This window comes from Gekko japonicus, unplaced genomic scaffold (assembly GCF_001447785.1).
Source record: "Gekko japonicus isolate JY-2015 unplaced genomic scaffold, Gekko_japonicus_V1.1 scaffold1220, whole genome shotgun sequence".
NCBI classification, from domain to species: Eukaryota; Metazoa; Chordata; class Lepidosauria; order Squamata; family Gekkonidae; genus Gekko; species Gekko japonicus.
The window spans coordinates 414,714-435,849 of record NW_015174879.1 but is presented as its reverse complement, the minus strand read 5'-3'; the positions used below and the strand labels follow the sequence as shown (position 1 = coordinate 435,849).

Here is a 21,136-nt window from a genome sequence, read left to right as displayed (position 1 = left end):
AGAAAGAGCTGTAGCATAATAGTAGTTTTGTAGGTCAGGTAAATTAAGACCACCACTAGAAGTTGGCCGAGATAGAATGCGTCGATCAAGTCTGGCTTTTTTAAATGCCCACACAAAAGTTGTCAAAGTATCTTGCCATACTTTAATGTCTGTATCTGATATATTGATGGGCAGCGCCCTGAAAAGAAATAAGAAGGCTGGGAAAATGAAACTTTGGATCAAATGAATTCTATCCGGGAGTGAAAGTTGGAGATCATTCCAGTCTTTAAGCCTTTGTTGGGTGTCTTTATGTAATTTATTAAAATTACACATCATGGGATCTTTAAGATTCAATGGGATCTGAATGCCGATCGAGGTGTCTCCAAGAAGATTGTACCCAGGGGAAGTGAAAATCTTGAAGTAGAGCCTTTTTCACCTCTGCATGAATAGATATGGGGTAAATTTCGGACTTTTGGGTGTTAACTCGGAGGCCCGAGACTCTTTCAAAACCCTCTAGGATTTTATTAATAGCTGGTATAGACTTTAATGGATTAGAGACATATAACGTAAGATCATCGGCATAGACCGTCATCTTGTGTGCTGTACCATCAATTGTTAGTCCCAAAAACTCTGTTTCTTTTCTTAGTTCTTCTGCCAGTGGTTCAATTGCTAACACAAAAAACAGCGGAGATAACGGGCATCCTTGACGGGTTCCCCATGTGGGATGGAAAAAGTTAGAGTTAGATCCATTAACTCTGATTCTGGCTGATGATTGTGATAGCAGTATATGCAGCACAGACAAGAATTTCGGCCCTATAACAATCAGTTCTGAATGAAATATGTTCTCTGAGTTTTTGAGTCTGATATTTAGACTATTTCTTTTAACCTTTTTATGTTTTATGTATGTATACACCCTAATAAACGTTGGTATATTTTTAATATTAATTTACCTGTAGCTCCACCCTCAAAATCTCCAGGTATTTCCCAACCTGGAGCTGGCAACTTTAGTGGTTACCCTAAGCATAAGATTTATTATAACACATTTTTTGTTACTGCACCAGACAGGAAGGCATGGCCTGCTACACAAAAAGAGCCCCATTTCCAGTAACGGTTTAAAATGAAGATGTTCTTTTAAGAACCATGTACACAAGCACTGCTAGGAGAGCAACCAGCCGACTTCCCACCTGTGAAGTCTGAAACACAGAACTGCCACTAAGTACCAGATTTTTCAGATAAGTACCTGCTGGGGTAAAGTTTCAATTAAGCACGGAGAAGACAGGAAATAAAATAAAAATACAGTTGCCGCTCTGCTGAACTGAAGGTGGCCAAAGCCTCCAGGAACTTACCTCAGTGTTCGCACCTATTGTTCTGGTTTTACCTGCACCATTCTGCAATGGATGCTGGGAATTGTTCATGCAGAATGAAATCTTATAACCCACTGTAGGTCTGGGTGCCAGAATGCTGTCCTTAGAGCCTCCGTTTCACCTCCAAAGAGCCCCCAAGCAGAGTGGGGGGGGAGGGGTTTGTGTCAGCGCCTGAATCATCACCCTCTTTCTCTCCAGCAAGAGAGGGGACTTCCTCCACCCTCAAAGGGCTCCGGGTGGGGGGGGGAGGATGGGGGTTCTAGCTCATCCGGATCATTCTTCTCCCCTCCAGTTGCTCCCTACTCGTCCCGTCTGTCTGTCTCTTTGCGGCCTCGGGCCTGGGGGAGAGGATTGGGATGCCAAAACTGGGTTGGGAAATTCCTCGAGATTTTGGGGGCGGAGCCTGGGGAGGGTGGGGTTTGGGGAGGGGAGGGGCCTCAGCAGGGCATAATGCCATCGAAATGGCCTACGGAGCAGCCATTTTCTCCAGGGGAACTGATCTCTGGAGATCAGCTGTAATTCTGGGAGATCTCCAGCCGCCACTTGGCAAATCTTGCAGAGAAGCAGCCCTGGTGCTGTTGGACTGAGGCTCCTTTACGTACCAGGCCTTTCCATGCCCTGCCCCCGTACCTTCCTGTCCTGTGAGACCGGCCCTTAGAGCAGGAGTTTTCCCTTCCATTCCAAGCTGGTGAGAAGATCAGCCAGTGTTCTCTTGTAGGCAGCCCCAGCGCACTGTTGCGTTATATGCTGTGGGGGGTATTCCCACCAGCCAAAGTCTAACAGACTTTAAAATAAACGCGTCACACGTGACAACAGTCAGTGCTGCCCTGATTTGAGGATTTCAGTACTTGACAACGACACATTTCATAATGAAGTAAGAGTGGTCTGCTGAAAGGGTTTCGGAATTTGTGAGCAAACATTGGGATTCGTTCCGCTTGGTGGCTGAATGGCATTTTTGAAAATTCGCTGATGCTATCCTAGCTAGGGTCACCAGGTTCCCCGGGCGCTTACCGGCATGGAGGAGAGGCCGAAGTCAGCACTGTGGGTGACACGGCGACATCACTTCCAGCGCTCACTGGAAGTCACGTCATCGTGTTGTTGGCGACACAGGATGCCCTGGTATTTGGGCAAAAATTTCTGTGGTAGTTTTGCCCAAATACCAGAGCATCTCTTGTTGTCAGTGATGCAGTGACATCACTTTTGGGTTGCCAAGTGGCACTTACCCTGCCGGTGTGCGACTCCTGATAGTATCCTGGCGCGTGTAGAGTTTTCCCTTGTATGGCCGTGGCCCCGCCCCCAGCGTGCCCGGCGTCATAGCGTCACTTCCCTGTGACGTGCATGCTGGGGCGGGGTTCCCCCCGGGCCCCGATTCCCCGGCGTCGGGGAACGGGCCTCTGGGGCGGGGGGATTTTCGCCCCCCGGGGGGACATGGCAGCCCTACATCACTTCTGGTGAGTGCCAGAAGTGATGTCGTTGTGTCACCGGTCACGCTGGCCTAGGCCTCTCCTTGCTGCCAGTAAGCCTCCCCTCTGGCCGGCTGATTGGCAGCATGGGGGCAGTGCCCAGGGCGGGGGATTCCCTGCCCCCAGTGCAGGACTGGCCACCCTGATTGTAGCAAATTTAGGTCAAGTTCTCTAGTGAAGTCAGAACGGGTGTAAATAACCACTGAATATCTTCGGCCAGATTCTTAGACGCTTGGATTTTTAGGAGGCCCTGGCATATGTCAGACACAGATGGCTTGCTAAACCTGTTTGCCGACAGAGTAAAAACTGGGAAATGGAAACAGAATAAAATCTCTACTTAAAAATGTAACCAAAATTGACTTCAGAACAACACGAATTCCGTGGTAGGGGCTTCTGCAGGAAACTTGCACGCAGATGTCTTTGCAAGTATTTTCATACGTGGGCCTTCAGGACGTCTGCATATGCCTATCATAGTATAATTCATTCCCCTGTGGGTTGTGAATCTTGAACACGAGAATATCACAGAGATTTCTTGTTAAGAAGAGGATGTCTGAGACCCCTTCATTTAAAGACACAGATAATTATAATGAAAACTATTGGCGCTTTCACACACCTTGAATAATGCACTTCCAGTCCACTTTAGAGCACTTTAGAGATGGTTTGCAAGTGGATCTTGCCATTTCACACAGTAAAATTCAGTTGTAAAGTGCACTGGAAGTAGACTATTCAGTGTGTGTGAAAGTGCCCATCTTAAAAATGCTCTGTGTTCTTGGTGCTTGGGGGGGGGGCAACAGTGGGAGGGCTCCTAGTGTCCTGGCCCTGCTGCTGGACCTCCTGATGGCACCTGGTGTTTTTGGCCACTGTGTGAAAAAAGAGTGTTGGACTGGATGAGCCTTCGGCCTGATCCAACATTGGCTTCTCTTACGTTCTTATGATTCTGGGTCGCCTTGCGCCCCGTCATTCCTCAAATGCATCTTGTCCTCAGAACTGCAGGCATGGGCAGAGCTGAGAGTCTGAAGGGGCCGCGAAGTAGAAGGCAGGAACGTGTAAGACTCAAGGATGGTTGCTGCTGTTGTTGTTGCGTATTCCATTTATTAATCACCCTATCCCAGCTTACACTGAGCTCTGGATGGTATACAAAGGGACATAATGCCGTAAAAGTATACAGAACATTAAAATTCAATATATAATTTGATAAAAACTCATGAACCAGAATAAAAGATCCAAGATGGCATCCTGTAAATTTTCTAATGCAATTCTGGACTACCTGGCCATTTTCTGGGCAAGGGGAGAGGGAACTTTGGACAAAAATGCAGAAGAGGGGAGGGAGGGTGCCCGCCAGGGAAGAAACCACTGCTGCCCTCAGCCAAAAGCCCGGCGGGACTTCTCTGTCTCACAGGCCCTGTGGAATTGCATAAGATCCCGCTGGGCCCTGGTGTCATTTGGCACAGAGTTCCACCAGGTCGGGGCCAGTTCCAGAATAGCGGGATAGAAGTTGCTAAGCAGCTGGTGCCGAGTAATTTGGAAGTCACAAATCACATCCTCAGCCCAAAATTGATTCCAAACGGCAGACCTAGTAAAGAGGATTTAAAAAAAAAAAAATTATATACCTGGTTTCGTTGTTGTCGGGTTTATGCAAAAACAGGATAACATCTCTTCATCCCACTACTCCCTTTACTACTAGTCTGGTGCAGACACCTCCCCCCCCCCCCACAATGAATGATCATGCACATGGATGGGGGTCAGTGTGCTTGTTACCACTTTTCCTCCCTGCATTCAGTTAACGTGGTTGTCTGCACCAGCCTCCTGTGTTGCCCTCTTTATTTCATTGGCCTCCTTACATGTGTTCCCCCCCACCCCCCGGACTAGAACATATGTGTGCTTAGGGTTGTCAGGTCCTCCCTGTCCACCGGCAGGGGATAGGGGGGTAAGGGTCGCCAGATCCAGGTTGGGAGACTCCTGGAGATTTGAGAATGGAGCCTAGGGGGCGGGGAACAGGGACCTCAGTGGGGTACAATGCCATAAAGTTCGCCGTCCAAACCACCTGTTTTCTCCAGGGCAACTGATCTATGGAGAAAATCAAAACCATGGGAATTGATTTTGGCCTCCCTGTACAATTGTGGTGAAACAGCTATTTTGCGGGTGGTACGGAGGAGGATTTGGGATATGGAAGCCCAAACAATTAACGCTGGGAGCTATGGAGTCTGTTCTCCACGCTCCCTTGACCTTCCCCCCCCAAGACTCTATGGATCTGTACATCTCTCATCTAACAATCCCACTTTATCGGCGGGTTTTTATGCTAGCGAGATTCAATCTTTTCCCCTCAGCTGTTGTTTTAGGCAGATATAGGGGTATCCCCTATAGGGACAGAACCTGCAATTGTTTCTATAGTGAACCTGATTCAGAAGAAGAGAAGAAGAAGAGATTGGATTTATACCCCGCTTTTCACTTGGAGTCTCAGAGCGGCTCACAAACTCCTTTCCCTTCCCCTCCCCACAACAGACACCCTGTGGGTGGGGCTGAGAGAACTCTGACAGAAACTGCTCTTTTTCAAGGACAGCTGTGCCAGAGCTTGTGACTGACCCAAGGTCACATCAGCAGGTGCAAGTGGAGGAGTGGGGAATCAAACCCAGGTCTCCCAGATTAGAGTCCGCGCACTTAACCACTACACCAAACTGCCTCTCATATCCTTCTACGTTGTCCTCAATACTCTACTATGCATAGCTATCTGATTAGTCCCCACTGACCTACCACAAGGAACCTGACTGACAATGATCTTAAAATTTTATTGTCTGATAAGTCCCCGGCAATTACTTTGTCTGTTGCCGAATTCTTAGCCTATGTTTGGAAGCTTAGGGTAGGGGCGTACAAGCCTTAACCCCCTTGTATTTTTTAGAATTGCTATATTCTCAACTGAGTCTATTATTTCCGAGAAGTTTATAAAAATGATTCCTTGTTGGTGCAGCATGGTATAAATTCCAATCCAAAGCCTTTTATTGGCATATATCATGGTGTAAATTGTTATAATCCATTACTTCGTGCTATTTATTTTCTATTTGCTTCATTGTTCTCTTTGCTGCTGTGTTATGCCAATAAAGGTCTATGTATGTGTGTGTGAACTGATCTCTCTAGTCCGCAGATGAAATGTCAATCTGGGGGAATCCAGTATTTGCACAACAAAAAGTGTCTCATGAAAAGTTTTAAAGTGTCTCATGAAAAGTTAATTTCCCACCTGGCTGGGGCAGGGGGAAGTTAAGTGATAACCAATTTAAGATACTTTCTTTAGAATAGCTTGAGTTACATATTCAAGCAGGACATTCTATGAACTTCTACTTTGAAAAACTGTACAGAGGTGTAATGTCCAACATATGAACCAGGGAGGCGGGGGGTGGGGAGGGAGTATTTGGAGGGCTTGAGAAACTACTTTCTTTCAACTTGTCTAGTCCAAATTCCTACAGAATGCCATATTACTTGTACAGGTATTTTATTAATGTATTTACAAAAATTCTATCCTGCCTATCTTGCCCTTCAATGGGTGACCAGGGCAGCCAGCCATTCAGAATATGCATGATAAAAAATCACATTTTAAAACCATTAAAATCAGGTCCCTTCCAAAGACACATCATTAAAACAAATTTAACAACTGGCAAAATTTTAAAAACCAGCAACTGACCTTCAGTTTGACCATGTGACTTGTAAAAGGCTTCATCACTGGGTGGTATTTCTGTTTTTGCAAAATGTAGCTGAAGGAATATAAAGACTTTCCCCCCTCCCCCCAATTCACTTTTTTCCTTCTTTGTGCCTCTAAGTCTGTATCACTTCCATGGTTAATTTGTTTTTTGCTGCTGTGTACTACAGATAGGCATAAGGTCACCAAGACCGGATCCTTTCCTGTTGTCTTTTAAAGAGGCAAGCAGTGGTCTACAGGAGATGTGTACCTATTGTGTCTTGCGCAAAGCATCTATTATAGAAGTATTTTGGGCCTGGGAACTAGCAATTGAGGAGTCCTGGGAATCGCTTGCCTTCATGAGATCATTGAATGTGGGATCAAGTGGTTTCCCACTGTGTGGAAATCTTTGGCTTGATTTTATTCTTAAAGTTCAATTGCTAGTGTTCTGGGCCAGCCAAACTGTGGCATGGTTCAGGCATAACAAGAAAACAGGATTGTGAATGGGCCTTGTGGCTCCTTGGGGAATTTGGTAATTCACTGACCTTTTCCTCTTTGCTAACTTGCCTTACTCAACACAGAATTCAAGAACTGTATGTGGAGTTAGTTAAAATTCTCCTTTAATTCAAAACCATTAGCAAAATTTAAAAGGTTTCAGTAGTTTTTTTCCTTAGTAACTACTAGCACTACTCCAAATGAATTTTCCTGGGAAATTCCCACTCTTTTCCTCTAACAGTTTTTGGGAAAGGTTACACACTGGCAACTTTTTGTCACCCTGATTGTGTGCATTCCTTGAATTTCTGTCTTCTCTTTGTTCAAATTGACGTTTTCATTGAGACTGTAATTTTTTATTGTATTCTTTAATAAAAATGTCGGTACCTTCTCATTTGCTTCTCTGTATTATAAAATACTGGATTATGCCTATTCCTGTCATACCATTTGTCCCTTTCCGTTGACCCTAAAAGACAGAGTAAAAACGAATTCACAAAGTCAGCAGTGCCATCTGCTGGTTTTGTGTCACAATGGCAGATAAACAACAAATTGAGTTTGTCTAGGTAGTCCAGGATTGTCTTCCATGGGGAAATACCATCCAGGATAACCTATTCTGCTCAATATGCTATAAAGACTGCTTAGATTGATGGAAAACATAGCATTATTTCGGGTACAATTCTGTATTTATGGGTCTAACAAAGCGATTGGAAATTGACAAGTTGGACTTATTACACAATCTCACGTAGTTTGCTGTTAACATCCTGCCCTCCACCCCAATTACTGTAACTTTTTTTTCTTTGGGTTTTAATAGTTTTGACCCATGCTTGTGGACTTGAGAGTTTCCAGAGAGAGGGAAAAAACCCCTAAGCACAAGCTCTTAACACATGAATGCAGTAAATACATAACTGATCTTTCCCATTTTCTTCTCCCCCCCCCCCCCCCCCCGCAAGGTAGTCATAGTCTTTAGGCTGAGTTTTCACAGTGTCTGCCTTTCGGCTACAGTCTGAGCAGATGCTTCATGAAAGCGCATCTCATATTGTAGCAGTGATCACTGGCAAAACATTTTTCTGCATTTCTCTTCTGTGACCATGTATGTTTTCCCTTTCTCCTTAATCGGATTTCTTTTACAGAATTTTCTGTGTCCTACTCTGTCCTTACGTGAAATCTCCCTGTCTTGGATATCCACCCCACCCCACCCCCACCCTGTAAAAGTGGAATGTGAACGGTGTTTTTGTTTGCAGATTTTTTCAGGATTCTCCCACCTTTGCGGGTGTGTGTGTGTGTGTATGTGTTATTATATGCTTTCTTCTCCTTTCCTTTTACTTTCCTTGGTGAAAGTTCCACGTGGTTATTGATTGGTATTGATTGTCTGTTAGACTGAAGAGCTGTATGAAATGATCATTGTCAGTCTGGGGGAAAAAAAAGTTCTGGGCCTGCCTTTTTTGAGCCCTTGTTAATGTGACTTGGGAGCTGCGGTGGCTCAAGTGCTGAACCGCAGGCTGTGGAAGGTCAGTAGTTCAGCAGTTCGAGACCCGGGTGTCACATGACGGAGTGAGCTCCCGTCTCTAGCACCAGCTCCTGCCAACCTAGCAGTTCGAAAGCAAGAAATTGCAAGTAGATAAATAGGTACCACTTCGGTGGGAGGGTAACAATGTTCTGTGCGCCTTGGTGTTTAGTCATGCCGGCCACATGACCACGGAAACGTCTTCGGATAGCGCTGGCTCTTCGGGCTTTGAAACGGACATGAGCACCGCAACCCTAGAGTCGGACTCGACTGGGTTTCGAGCAAGGGAACCTTTATCTTTACTTTTAATGTCATGCCGGCCACATGACCACGGAAAAGTCCTTGGACAGCGCTGGCTCTTTGGAGATGAGCACCACCCCCTAGAGTCAGATTCGACTGGCTTTCGAGCAAGGGAAACCTTTACCTTTAAGTAGTCCTAGGAAACATTTTGTTCCGATTGAATTTAAAGAAAGGAAAGTCACTTGTCAAGAGGGGGAGGGTATATAATCAATGAAACTTGTGAATGTGGCAAACATTTTTGTAAAAGCATGTATTTTGGAAGAGCCCCTCAGAACGGGGAGGGGGGAAGGGGGCTGTGGGTCAGACCTGCTTGTGTAATATGGCAACGTGGCCTTTAAGCACATGCTTACTTTGAAGACGCCTTTAAATTTTACTGGTTTCCAGATGCACACATTTTCTTGTTGAGCGTGTTAAACTGTGCTCTCTTTTTCTGAGCAGTGGTGAAGATTGTATTTTCTTGGCAGGCCTAAACTGGCTAATCTCCTGCTGATTTGCAAGGATTATTTGCTTGTTTGCACTTCATCAGGGAAAGTGGGGCTTAGAGGAAAAAGTGGGTTGCTGGTGATGTAACAGGCGCTTTGTTTTTTGCCTCTTCAGTGTTTGCAGGCGACAGCCACTTGGTGTGGCTCGCTTTGTAATTTCGAAGTAAGTGTCTCAGCTGGGTGAGGGGAGCTAGTTTGGTGTCGTGGTTGAGTGCGAGGACTCTAATCTGGGAGAACCGGGTTTGATTCCCCACTCCTCCATTTGCACCTGGCTGGATGGCCTTGGGCAAGCCGTTGCTCTGATAAGAGCTGTTCTTGAAAAAGAGCAGTTTCTGTCAGAGCTCTCTCAGCCCCACCTACCCCACAGGGTGTCTGTGGTGGGGAGGGGAAGGGAAAGGAGATTGTAAGCCGCTCTGAGACACCTTTGGGTAGTGAAGGGCGGGGTATAAATCCAATCTCTTCTTCCTCCTCCTCCTCCTCCTATAAACAGGCTTGCCAATCTCCATATGGGGCCTGGAGATCTTCCGAAATTACAGCCGATCTCCAGATGAGAGAAGTCAATCCCCCTAGAGAGAAATGGCCCCTTCGGAGGGTGGGTTATGGAATTTAGCCCCACTGAGTTTCTTCCCCTCCCCAGGTTCCACCTCCTAAATCTCCAGGAATTTCCCAAGCTGGAGATGGCAACCCTAGCTATGATCAGTAACAGCAGCACCTCCGGGAATTACCTTGAGAGTGCCGAGATCTGCGGGCAGACCCAAAGAAATTTGACACGCGGCGGGAATGCCAGACAACATAAGAACATAAAAGGACGCCCCCTCTGTGTAGCAACCCCAGTTTTCCTTGGTGGTCCCCCATCTAAGTACTAACCGGGGCCGACTCTGTTTAGCTTCTCTCATAAGACTGAGGTAGCCTGGGCTATCCAAGTCTGGGTTAACCCTATTTACTTCCTTCCTTGCTTTCTTTTTCAGAGCGCCTATTATCCGATGATCTTGGGCAATGACTAAAAGATTTATTTATTTATGTATTTATGTATTTATGTATTTATTTATTTATTTATTTATTCGTTCGATTTCTATCACGCCCTCCCGCTGAAGCAGCTCAGGGCGGCTTACGACAGTTATAAAACCAGCATAAATACATACATAAAATACAACTCAATAAAACAGCTCAGCTCATTTCCAATTAAATTAAATACAGTTAAAACTATTTAAATCTGGCGGTGTCGTATAATAAAGTGCAAGTGCAGCACGGGCCGATATAGAGTCTTTCCTATTGGAACACATTATTGATTAGAGGAAAATACACTAGGCAGAGATTTAGCGACCAAGTAGGTTGCATTTGGGTGACTGTCTAGCATCAAATAGGGAATGTTATCCCCTTGAAGTTTATTAAATGAGAAACTTGTTAAAAGCGGTGAGATCCAACAGTTCCCAAAACAGTAAAGAAAAAAAGCCATTCCAGTGTTTTGTGAGATAGAGTATCAGTTTTACTCCAACCGCAAGGGCCAAGACGATCTTAATATGGAATACGATAGGATCTGCCCTGTAACACTTTGGAGGGGGTGGCATTAAGTTGAGCTAAAGTCAGGGCTATTTTTGGGCAGGAACGCACAGGAATGGCAGGCCCGTAGCTAACATGGGGCCCACGGGGCCCGGCCCCCTTGTGTTTCTTCTGGGCCCCCTCCCTCTGGGGCTGCCCCCAAAGTGCTCCAACTTACCACCTGCACTGTACTTCCATTTAATTAGCTGGCAGGCACCCCCAAGGCCCCCTCCCAAAGAATTCCCTAGCTACGGGGCTGAGGAATGGAGTTCCGGCTGGCTCCCAAGTTGGCCACGCCCAGCATGAACTCATTAGCATAATAGGCCACACCCAACAGCAGAAACACATTAGGATTGGCTACATTAGGGGTGTGTGACCTAACATGGAAAGGAGTTCCTGCTACAAAAAAAGGCCCTGAGTTTTGACAACAGACAAGGTCAACAGAATAAGAAGCAAAAGGTGGGTGTGGCTGGATAACCACACTTCTGGTAACATGGGGGTGCGGCCTAATGTGCTAATGAGCTGTGCTGTCAAGGGTGTGGCCCAATATGCTAATGAGTTCCTGTTGCTGGGTGTGGTCTATTATGCTAATGAGTTCCTGCTGGGTTTTTTCTACAAAAAGAGCCCTGGCTAAAGTGAATGTTCAAAGAAGGTGGGGAGAGGGGTTAGGTGTTTCATGTATAATGGCAGAGTCCGGGGAAGTAAGATACCAAAGAACTGACTCGCGCAGACTGCGAGAGCGAATCGCCATGCTGGTGTTATTCGGCTCTGTAAGTCGATGCTGGACCTTGCGAAAGGGTCTGTGCCTTACCTAGCAAGAAGAAATCTAAAGCTGTAAGCCCTAGCTGCCTTAGTCTAGCATCTACTGTCTTCATCTATTGAGAATGGTAAGCATCTTGTTTAAGAAAGAACAGAGACCCTCTGCTTCTGAAGCAAAAATAATCCTTAGCTTTAGCTTAAAAGCTCTGAACTGTGCTCTGCCTTCCAATGACTTTTGGTTGAGATCAGCTCCGAGACATACATCTGAAATGCAATGAGGGACTCCTGTTACCCTACATATAAACTGGCATAGGGGAGGATCAAAAGATTCTGAGATCACTGAAATCGAGATAGCAACTCCTTGAAGTAGGTGGGGTATTATTTTACAGTTGGACACCTGAATTGCACCAGGGATATATCTTCCTCCCTCGTAAAGAAGAAGTGACAGATTGCTCCAGAAGCACGGTTAATCTTATTCAGGGCAAATTTACACAGGTTGTTGTTGTTGTTCAGTCGCACAGTCGAGTCCGACTCTTCGCGACCCCATGGACGAGCTCTCGCCAGGCCTTCCGATCTTCCGCCGTCCTCTGAAGTTGGCTCAACTTCATGTTCGTTGCATCGATGACACTGTCTAACCATCTCATCCTTTGCCGTCCCCGTCTTCTTTGACCTTCAATCTTTCCCAGCATCAGGGTCTTCTCCAGTGAGTGCTCCCTTCTCATTGGGTGGCCAAAGTATTTGAGCTTCAGTTTCATTATCTGGCCTTCCAGGGAACAGTCAGGGTTGATTTCTTTTAGGATTGACTGATTGGATCTTCTTGCAGTCCAAGGGACTCTCAAGAGTCTTCTCCAGCACCATAGTTCAAAAGAATCTATTCTTCTGCGCTCGGCCTTCCTTATAGTCCAGCTCTTGCAGCCATACATGACTACTGGGAATACCATTGCTTTGACCATGCGGACTTTTGTTGGCAGGGTGATGTCTCTACTTTTTATCATGCTGTTTAGGTTCGCCATCGCTTTCCTCCCAAGGAGCAGGCGTCTTTTAATTTCATGGCTGCAGTCACAGTCTGCGGTGATCTGGGATCCCAGGAACGTGAAGTCTGTCACTACTTCCACGGCTTCCCCTTCTATTTGCCAAGGAGTGATGGGGCCGGATGCCATGATCTTAGTTTTTTTGATGTTGAGCTTCAAGCCCACTTTTGCGCTCTCCTCTTTTACTCTGAGCAAGAGGCTCTTTAGATCCTTTTCACTTTCAGCCATTAGAGTGGTATCATCTGCATATCTGAGGTTGTTGATCTTTTCCCCAGCAATCTTAATTCCCGCTTGTGATTCATCCAGGCCAGCATTTCGCATGATGTACTCTGCATATATATTAAATAAGCAAGGTGACAGTATACATCCTTGTCGTACTCCTTTTCCTATGCTGAACCAATCAGTTGTTCCGTATCCGGTTCTAACTGTCGCTTCTTGGCCCTTATACAGGTTTCTCAAGAGACATGTGAGGTGGTCTGGTACTCCCATCTCTTTAAGGACCTGCCATAGTTTGTTGTGATCCACACAGTCAAAAGCTTTAGCATAGTCAATGAAGCAGAAGTAGATATTTTTCTGGTACTCTCTTGCTTTCTCCATAATCCAGCGAATGTTGGCAATTTGATCTCTAGTTCCTCTACCTCTTCGAAACCCAGCTTGTACTTCTGGTAGTTCTCTATCCACGTACTGTTGAAGCCTAGCTTGTAGGATCTTGAGCATGACCTTGCTAGCGTGTGATATGAGTGCAATTGTGCGATAGTTTGAACATTCCTTGGCATTGCCCTTCTTTGGGATTGGAATGTATACTGATCTTTTCCAATCCTGTGGCCACTGTTGCGTTTTCCAAATTTGCTGGCAAATGGAGTGCAGAACTTTAACAGCATCATCTTCTAAGACTTTGAATAGCTCAGCTGGAATACCATCACCTCCACTAACTTTGTTGTTAGTAATGCTTTCTAAGGCCCATTTAACTTCACATTCCAGGATGTCTGGCTCGAGGTCAGTGATTATACCGTCGTGTTTGTCAAGGACATCGAGGTCTTTCTTGTATAGTTCTTCTGTGTATTCTTGCCATCTTTTCCTAATCACTTCTGCTTCTGTTAGGTCCCTACCGTTTTTGTCCTTTATCATGGCCAGCTTTGCATGGAACGTTCCCTTGATTTCTCCAATTTTCTTGAAGAGATCTCTAGTCCTTCCCATTCTATTGTTTTCTTCTATTACTTTGCACTGTTCATTCAGGAAGGCCTCCTTATCTCTCCTTGCTGTTCTCTGGAAATTTGCGTTCAGTTGGGTAAATCTTTCCTTTTCGCCTGAAGATCTGGTTAAGACCACAATAATAATAATAAAAAAACCAGTACCCAAGTAGCAGAAATTCCTGACTTGTTCAACATCTGAGTTTGCTTATACCCAGAATAAAACTTTTGTCTTAAAGGTTCCACTGGACTCAAGCTTTGTTCTGAGTTTGCTGTAGTCCATTTGGAAAGACCCAGATTGCCATTTTTAGAGAAAGCTAAAGATTTTCGATTTGGTATAATTTATTTTTATTTATTTACATTATAGTCTGCCTTTCTCGCTGGATTCAAGGCAGATTAAACCGTGAATCAAGACAGTCAACAGGAATGGGACATAAAGTAGACAATGCAATAGGATCCAGGTTGTAGAACCAACATAAAGTAGACAATGCAATAGGATCCGGGTTGTAGAACCAACTAGAAATCGGAAAGCAGGACAGAAGCAGAGCATAAGTATAAGAGAGCCAGTTTGGTGTAGTGGTTAAGTGCGCGGACTCTGATCTAGGAGAAACGGGTTCGATTCCCCACTCCTTCACTTGCACCTGGCTGGATGACCTCGGGCAAGCCGTAGTTCTGATAAGAGCTGTTCTTGAAAAAGAGCAGTTTCTGTCAAGAGCTCTCTCAGCCCCACCTACTTCACAGGGTGTCTGTTGTGGGGAGGGGGAGGGGAAAGGAGTTGGTAAGCCGTTCTGAGACTCCTTTGGGTAGTGAAGGGCGTGGTATAGATCCAATCTCTTCTTCTTCTATTAACTTGGCACATTAAATTAGGCACGCTGTATGCAGTAGAGTAGACTGCCGTCCCGAATCATTTATCCAAGTGACTGAATCGTTTTGTGCAGAGCAGCCCTGTTACCTGCCTAGAACTTCTCTTGCTTCTTCTGACCTCTGGTTTTGCCCGCTTTCTTCTCGTGTCCTTTCAGATGACGACGTGGACTTGGAAGCTTTAGTCAACGACATGAACTCTTCGTTCGAAAGCCTGTACTCCGCCTACAGCATGCATTCGGAGAGCAAACCACTTCTGCAGAACGGCCAGCTGGGCCGCGGCCAGCCGCAGCCCGCCTCAGGAACAAACCCGCTTCAGCCTTTGTCTCCACAGCAGAAAGTGCACAGGTCTCAGCCAGTGCGCATCATGGCAGTCAGGTACGGGAGCGGACGTGAAAGAGCTCGCCTCCTCTCTTCAGAGGAATCGGGGGTCCTCTCGACTGGGCCTGTGGAAGGGTGGTTGTACTCGGATTTGGGTTCTGATCACAGCCAAGAACATGGCTGAGGGGTACTCCAGCAAGGGCAATGCACAAAACATTATTATTGGTGGTGGTGGTGGTTGTCAATAATAATGTTCACATTAATATCAACATTAACTGTATTAATATAATTATTAATATTATGAATGATGATAACATTAATATTAGAAAACAGCACGAGTCTGGTAGCACTTTAAGGACAAACAAAACTTGTGGCAAGAGCTTTCTTTTTTAAAAATACTTTTTATTGCTTTTCTTCCTACACCAGGGCTATTTTTGGGCAGGAACGCACAGGAACGGAGTTCCGGCTGGCTCCCAAGTTGGCCACGCCCAGCATGAACTCATTAGCATAATAGGCCACACCCAACAGGAGAAACTCATTTGGATTGGCTACAATTAGGGGTGTGTGGCCTAACATGCAAAAAGCCCTGGGTTTTGACAACAAACAAGGTAAAGAGAATAAGAAGCAAAAGGTGGGTGTGGCTGGGTAACCACACTTCTGGTAACATGGGGGTGTGGCCTAATATGCAAATGAGCTGTGCTGTCAGGGTGTGGCCTAATATGCTAATGAGTTCCTGCTGTTGGGTATGGCCTATTATGCTAATGAGTTCCTGCTGGGCTTTTTCTTCAAAAAAAGCCCTGTCCTACACACTACAAAACCTAAACCCTACAAAACTAAAACTATAAAGAGAGTAACAAGAACCTTTGATAGGCTGATCAAATGCTTTAAATATATGTCTACATGCTAAAAATGTCATTCAGTTTCTTTAAAATCTAATAAAAGTGTTCAAAAAGAAAGAACATAAAGGCATTTTTGATATTACATCACATCTGGTTGAGAATATAAGTAAGTTAAATGTCAACATAGGTAATCTCCGATCTTCACTTAGATTTCTTCTTAGCTTTGATTTTCTTCTTCTTTTGATAGGGGAGATTTGCTTTAAAAGCTTTAGGGTCCGCAGCTCCTAAATCCAAATCCGAATCAGAGTCAAAAATTTCACCCAAAGACACGGAAGTAGGGTATATGAGCTTTCCTGGGTCGCTGCTCACTTCTTCAGAACACGCAAGCTCACATCCTGCCACACGTTTTGTTAGTTTTTAAGGTGCTCCTGGACTCTTGCTCTTTCTACCGCTGCAGACAGACTAACACAGCTAGCCGTCTTGATCTGTCAACGTTAATATTATTTTTGATCACCACAATGATAATAATGGTAACAGTTTTGACCTGCATTGTATTAGTTACCTGTGCCGGCCCTGGGAACCTTTAGTAAATAAACGGAATCCAATACCTATTTCACAAGCTCCTAGAGGTGGTGGTGGACCGTGCAGCCAAGTCACAGCTGTTTTATGGTGACCCCATGAGGCTTTCAAGGCAAGAGGTGAAGAGAGGCGGTTCACCATGGCCTGCCTCTGCATAGCAACTCTGGAAATTCCTTGGTGGTCTCCCATCCAAGTCTTAACCAGGGCTGACCCTGCTTAGCTTCCGAGATCTGACAAGACTGGGCTAGCCTAGGACATTCAGGTCAAGGTACCTGAAGGAGGCATACTGCGTTGTCTTGAAATCAGGTGTAAGGATTATGCAACGTCAAAGTGACTCAGCTCCTGTGTTGTGGTTGTTATCCTCATCGGAAGGAAGCAAGACCAGACTGGCAGCTCATGCCTTGGGTGGGGAGGGGATCATCTTTCCTACATGGGAAACTGATGTAGTTGCCAGTTACCTCCAGTGATATGTGTGGGGATGCTTCGGCAACCTCTAATCTTTTTTTTTTTTTTGAGGCAGCATGGTGTAATGGTTAGTGTCAAACTATGATCCGGGAGATCCAGGTCGAAATCCCTGCTCTGCTGTGAAAGCTTGGTACGATCCCCGCTCTGCTATGAAAGTTTGGTACGATGCACTAATGTGCTCCATTTACATGTGGACCAGGGTCTCCAACATGGTGCCCGCAAACATCTCTCCTGGTGCCTGCCAAGTGGTTTTAGAAGAAGAAGAGATTGGATTTATACCCCGCCCTTCACTACCCAAAGGAGTCTCAGAGCGGCTTACAAACTCCTTCCCCTTCCCCTCCCCACAACAGACACCCTGTGAGGTAGGTGGGGCTGAGAGAGCTCTGACAGAAGCTGCTCTTTTTCAAGGACAGCTGTACCAGAACTACGGCTTGCTCAAGGTCATCCAGCAGGTGCAAGTGGAGGAGTGGGGAATCAAACCCGGGTCTCCCAGATTAGAGTCCGTGCACTTAACCACTACACCAAAATGGATGGTCCCAGGTAGGGCTCCAGCCCAGCAGGGCTTTTGGTTGCCCACTAGAGACCTGGTTGGCTTCAGCGGCAACTGTCAGCTCAGGTATCTGATGAAGGATGCTTTGACTCTTAAAACCCTACACTCTGAAATTCTTATTTGAACCCAAATCTAGCTGTTGTGTTGCAGAGGACCAGCGAGGACAGATCTGCATGTCTCCCCCCCCCCCCCCCCCCGCGGCGTCCCTGTGATCCAAGACAGTCCAGTGGAGCCTGAGCGGCGGGTGTTGCCTTCTGACACACTTCCGGTGATGTCAGGGGGTGTGGCATATGCAAATAAGTTATGCTAATGAGTTGTGCTAATAAGCTCCTGCACCTCTTTTTCTACGGAATGACCCCTGGATACACCCATTGGCTAGGGTTGCCCCCCCCCGGGCACAGCTTGGAGATGGGGGGTAAGGTTACCAGATCCAGGCTGGGAAACTCCTGGAGATTTGGGGATAGAGCCTGGGGAGGACAGAGACCTCAGCGGGTCACAATGCCACAGAGTCCACCCTCGGAAGCACCCACTTTCTCCAGGGGACCTGATCTCTGCAGTCTGGAGATGAGCTGCTAATTCTGAGGGGATCCCCCGTTCCCACCTGGAGGCTGGCATCCCTACCACTGTGACTTGATGCAGGCTTTGGGGGGGGGGCTGGGAGCGAGGTGAACCCGGGGATTAGCGGCTCCCTAACTGTGGTGGAGGCTTGTTTCTTAGCCAGCGTGCTTGAGGATTAAACTGTTGGCCTTTCTGGTATATTTCCAGTGGTCAGAGTGCTTGGAAATCAGGAGATGCCAAATGCCCTGAGCTTAGGGTAGACACTTCTGTAAGTTTTTCAAAGCAAGGGCAAAGCAAAAGCCAGCACATTACTTTTCTGGGAAAGTAAATCATGCAAAGAAATCCCCCATGGCGCAATATCTCCTCCTGTGCCAGTTTCTTCTAGAAGGGTGGATTCCTTCCTTCCTCCCTCCCTCCCTTCCTCCCTCCTTCATGTAGGTCTTGGGTAGCATTTATCAAACATAACTGGGAATATAAGGAGGAAAGGAAGAATTCGGACCAGAGAGCGCCAGTATGTACGCTACACAGACAACTTGCAAGTTACCCAAATACTCATGGTAAAAATTTAGCTAAAATGAGTATATTTTCTGCTCTTGAATCTGCTAGTAATTTAGAAACAAGGATATCTGCTGAGACTTGGGCCACTGTTGTGTCAAAAGTTTAATCCGTTTCTGTCTCGCCTTATCATACCAGGGGCGTTCAAATAGAACATGTCTTACAGACTCAGTAGCTTCTAAACCGCAGCTACAGTATCTGTTTGAGGTTGGTATGCCCATTGTGCGGCCTTCAGAAACCGCAGAAGGTAATGCATTTAATCTTGTGAGCATAATTACCCGTCTGTACTTTGGGACCAGGAAGGGTGTATTGTTAATCCACAATGCCAAGGAAGAATAAAGATGACGAGCCGAATGTAAGGGGAAGCCCTGATTTACGGGCTCTTCATATATTTTATGGTTCCAATGCAGTTTTATGAAATATAGTTTTATGCTAGACAAGAGGGTGTAGTTGCTGTAGCCCATGGGTGGTGTCGCTGGCTATAAATGCTGAGCTGCTCAAGAACCCATTAAAAAAGGCGTGACTCGAACCGTATCCTAGAGGCAGCAAATTATTAGCTTGTGAATGGTCTCTGCCCTAAAAGTGCTCGCCGCAGTGAACTCATTCGGAGCGGTCTGCTAATATGGACCTGCCGAACTGACTGGATGATACCTAGTTTTAAGTAAATAGGAAGTACTTCTTCACCCAAAGAGTGATTAACACTTGGAATTCACTGCCACAGGAAGTGGTGGCGGCTACAAGCATGGACGGCTTCAAAAGGGAATTAGATAAGGCATGTGGAGCAGAGGTCCATCAGTGGCTATTAGCCACAAGGTATAGATAGGGACTCTGGGGCAAGTGATGCTCTGTCTTCTTGGTGCTTGGGGGGGGGTCAACAGTGGGAGGGCTTCTAATGTCCTAGCCCCACTGCTGGACCTCCTGATGGCACTGGTATTTCTGGCCACTGTGTGACACAGAGTGTTGGACTGGATGGGCCTTTGGCCTGATCCCACATTGGCGTCTCTTATGTTCTTATGGCCCTGGCCCGAACGGCCCAGGCTAGCCCAATCTCGTCAGATCCGGGAATCTAAGCAGGGTTGGCCCCGGTTACGGCTTGTACGGGAGGCCACTTGGGAAGTCCAGGGTCGCCACACAGAGGCAAGCCATGGCAGGCTTACCTCTAAGAACATAAGAGAAGCCATGTTGGATCAGGCCATGTGTCGCACAGTGGCCAAACCCCAGCTGCCCCTGAATGTCTCTTGCCTTGAAAACCCTGCATGGTCGACATAAGTCCCCTGCAACTTGATGGCATTTCCCACCGCCACCAGTTTAATTATGCCGTCGTGATGAACAGACCATATTCCTGGAAATTTCAGGAACTGAGCGAAATGATACAGATCAGAGTTCTGGGGTTTGTTGTACTTGTTTTGGAAATGTTTTTTACTTACTTTTCAGCCCTTAGTTCTCAATGCAGCATCCAAATCCCTGTGAACAATAGAAGGACACCACCACCACCCCCGGCCAAATCCCTACCCAGTGGCTGGCTCTTGGGAACCACAGGCTGTGTATATTCAAGGCTAGCCGCCTTGATCCGCCATGTGGTCCCTCCTGAACGTGTGGGGCTTTCAGTGTGCTTCAAGTTTCTGTCTCCTCTGTTGAAGAATCAGCATTTTGGCTTGTTTTTCTTACAGCTCGGAAAGCCACTGCCTGTCAATCTGGACTTCTCCCCCTCTATCTCAAAGTGTTTTTTGTCTAAAATTGGTGTCGGTCTAAAGGCCCAACTTTAATCAGAATTCAGCGAGTGGTCATCCTGATCCAGATGGCCCCGGCTAGCCCGGTCTCGTCAGATCTCGGAAGCTAAGCAGGGTCAGCCCTGGTTAGGACTTGGATGGGAGACCACCAAGGAGGTCTGGGGTCACTACACAGAGATGGGCCATGGCAAACCACCTCTGTTCAACTCTTGCCTTGAAAACCATGTGGGGGGGGGGTCGCCATAACGCAGTTGTGACTTGAGAACACTCTCGACCATTGAGCGATTGGCCATAGGATTGCACGCTACCTTCTATGTTGCTTGTGAATCTTTCTTCCGTTTCTTCTCTAGTAGTGTTAACTATAGGATCAGGGGTTATTTACTGCGATGTGCTCTCTGTGGGGCTGCCCTTGGAGACTGTCTGGCAGTTGCAGTTGGTGAAGAATGCTGCGGCTGTAGGGACTATAGCACTCCAGTCTTGTTCCATCTACACTGGCTTCCAGTTCACTTCTGGGCGCAAGTCACGGTGCTGGTATTGACCTTTAAAGCCCTGTATGGCCTGCGACCAACATACCTTAAGAACCACCTTCTGCTGTATGAACTAACCCATTCCCTCAGGTCATCTTTGGAGGCCCAGCTTTGGTTGCCTCCACCATCTGAGGCTAGACCCGAGAAAGGGCTTTCTTGGTTGTGGCACCAGACCTTTGGAACTCCCTCCCCAGGTAGATTAGTCTGCCTTCTGCCAGCAGAAAAAAGACTTTTTTGTTTCATTTGGCATCTCCTCTCCCCCCCCCATAGCAGCTATTGGCTTCCCTCCCTGGTACTGCCGTTATGTGTTTTTATTGAATCATTTTGAACGTATATATGCATATATACATATACATATACATATATATATATATATATATA

General features: G+C 46.3%; 1 protein-coding gene across 1 annotated transcript in view; it reads left to right on the top strand.

Moving 5' to 3' along the window:
* Positions 1-21,136, top strand: part of GRB10 (growth factor receptor bound protein 10) — a 202,510-nt gene that overhangs the window by 83,834 nt on the left and 97,540 nt on the right. Inside the window, exon 4 of the mRNA XM_015424873.1 lies at positions 14,790-15,009. Coding sequence (XP_015280359.1) covers positions 14,790-15,009 — 220 coding nt within the window. The remainder of the gene's footprint in view (positions 1-14,789; positions 15,010-21,136) is intronic.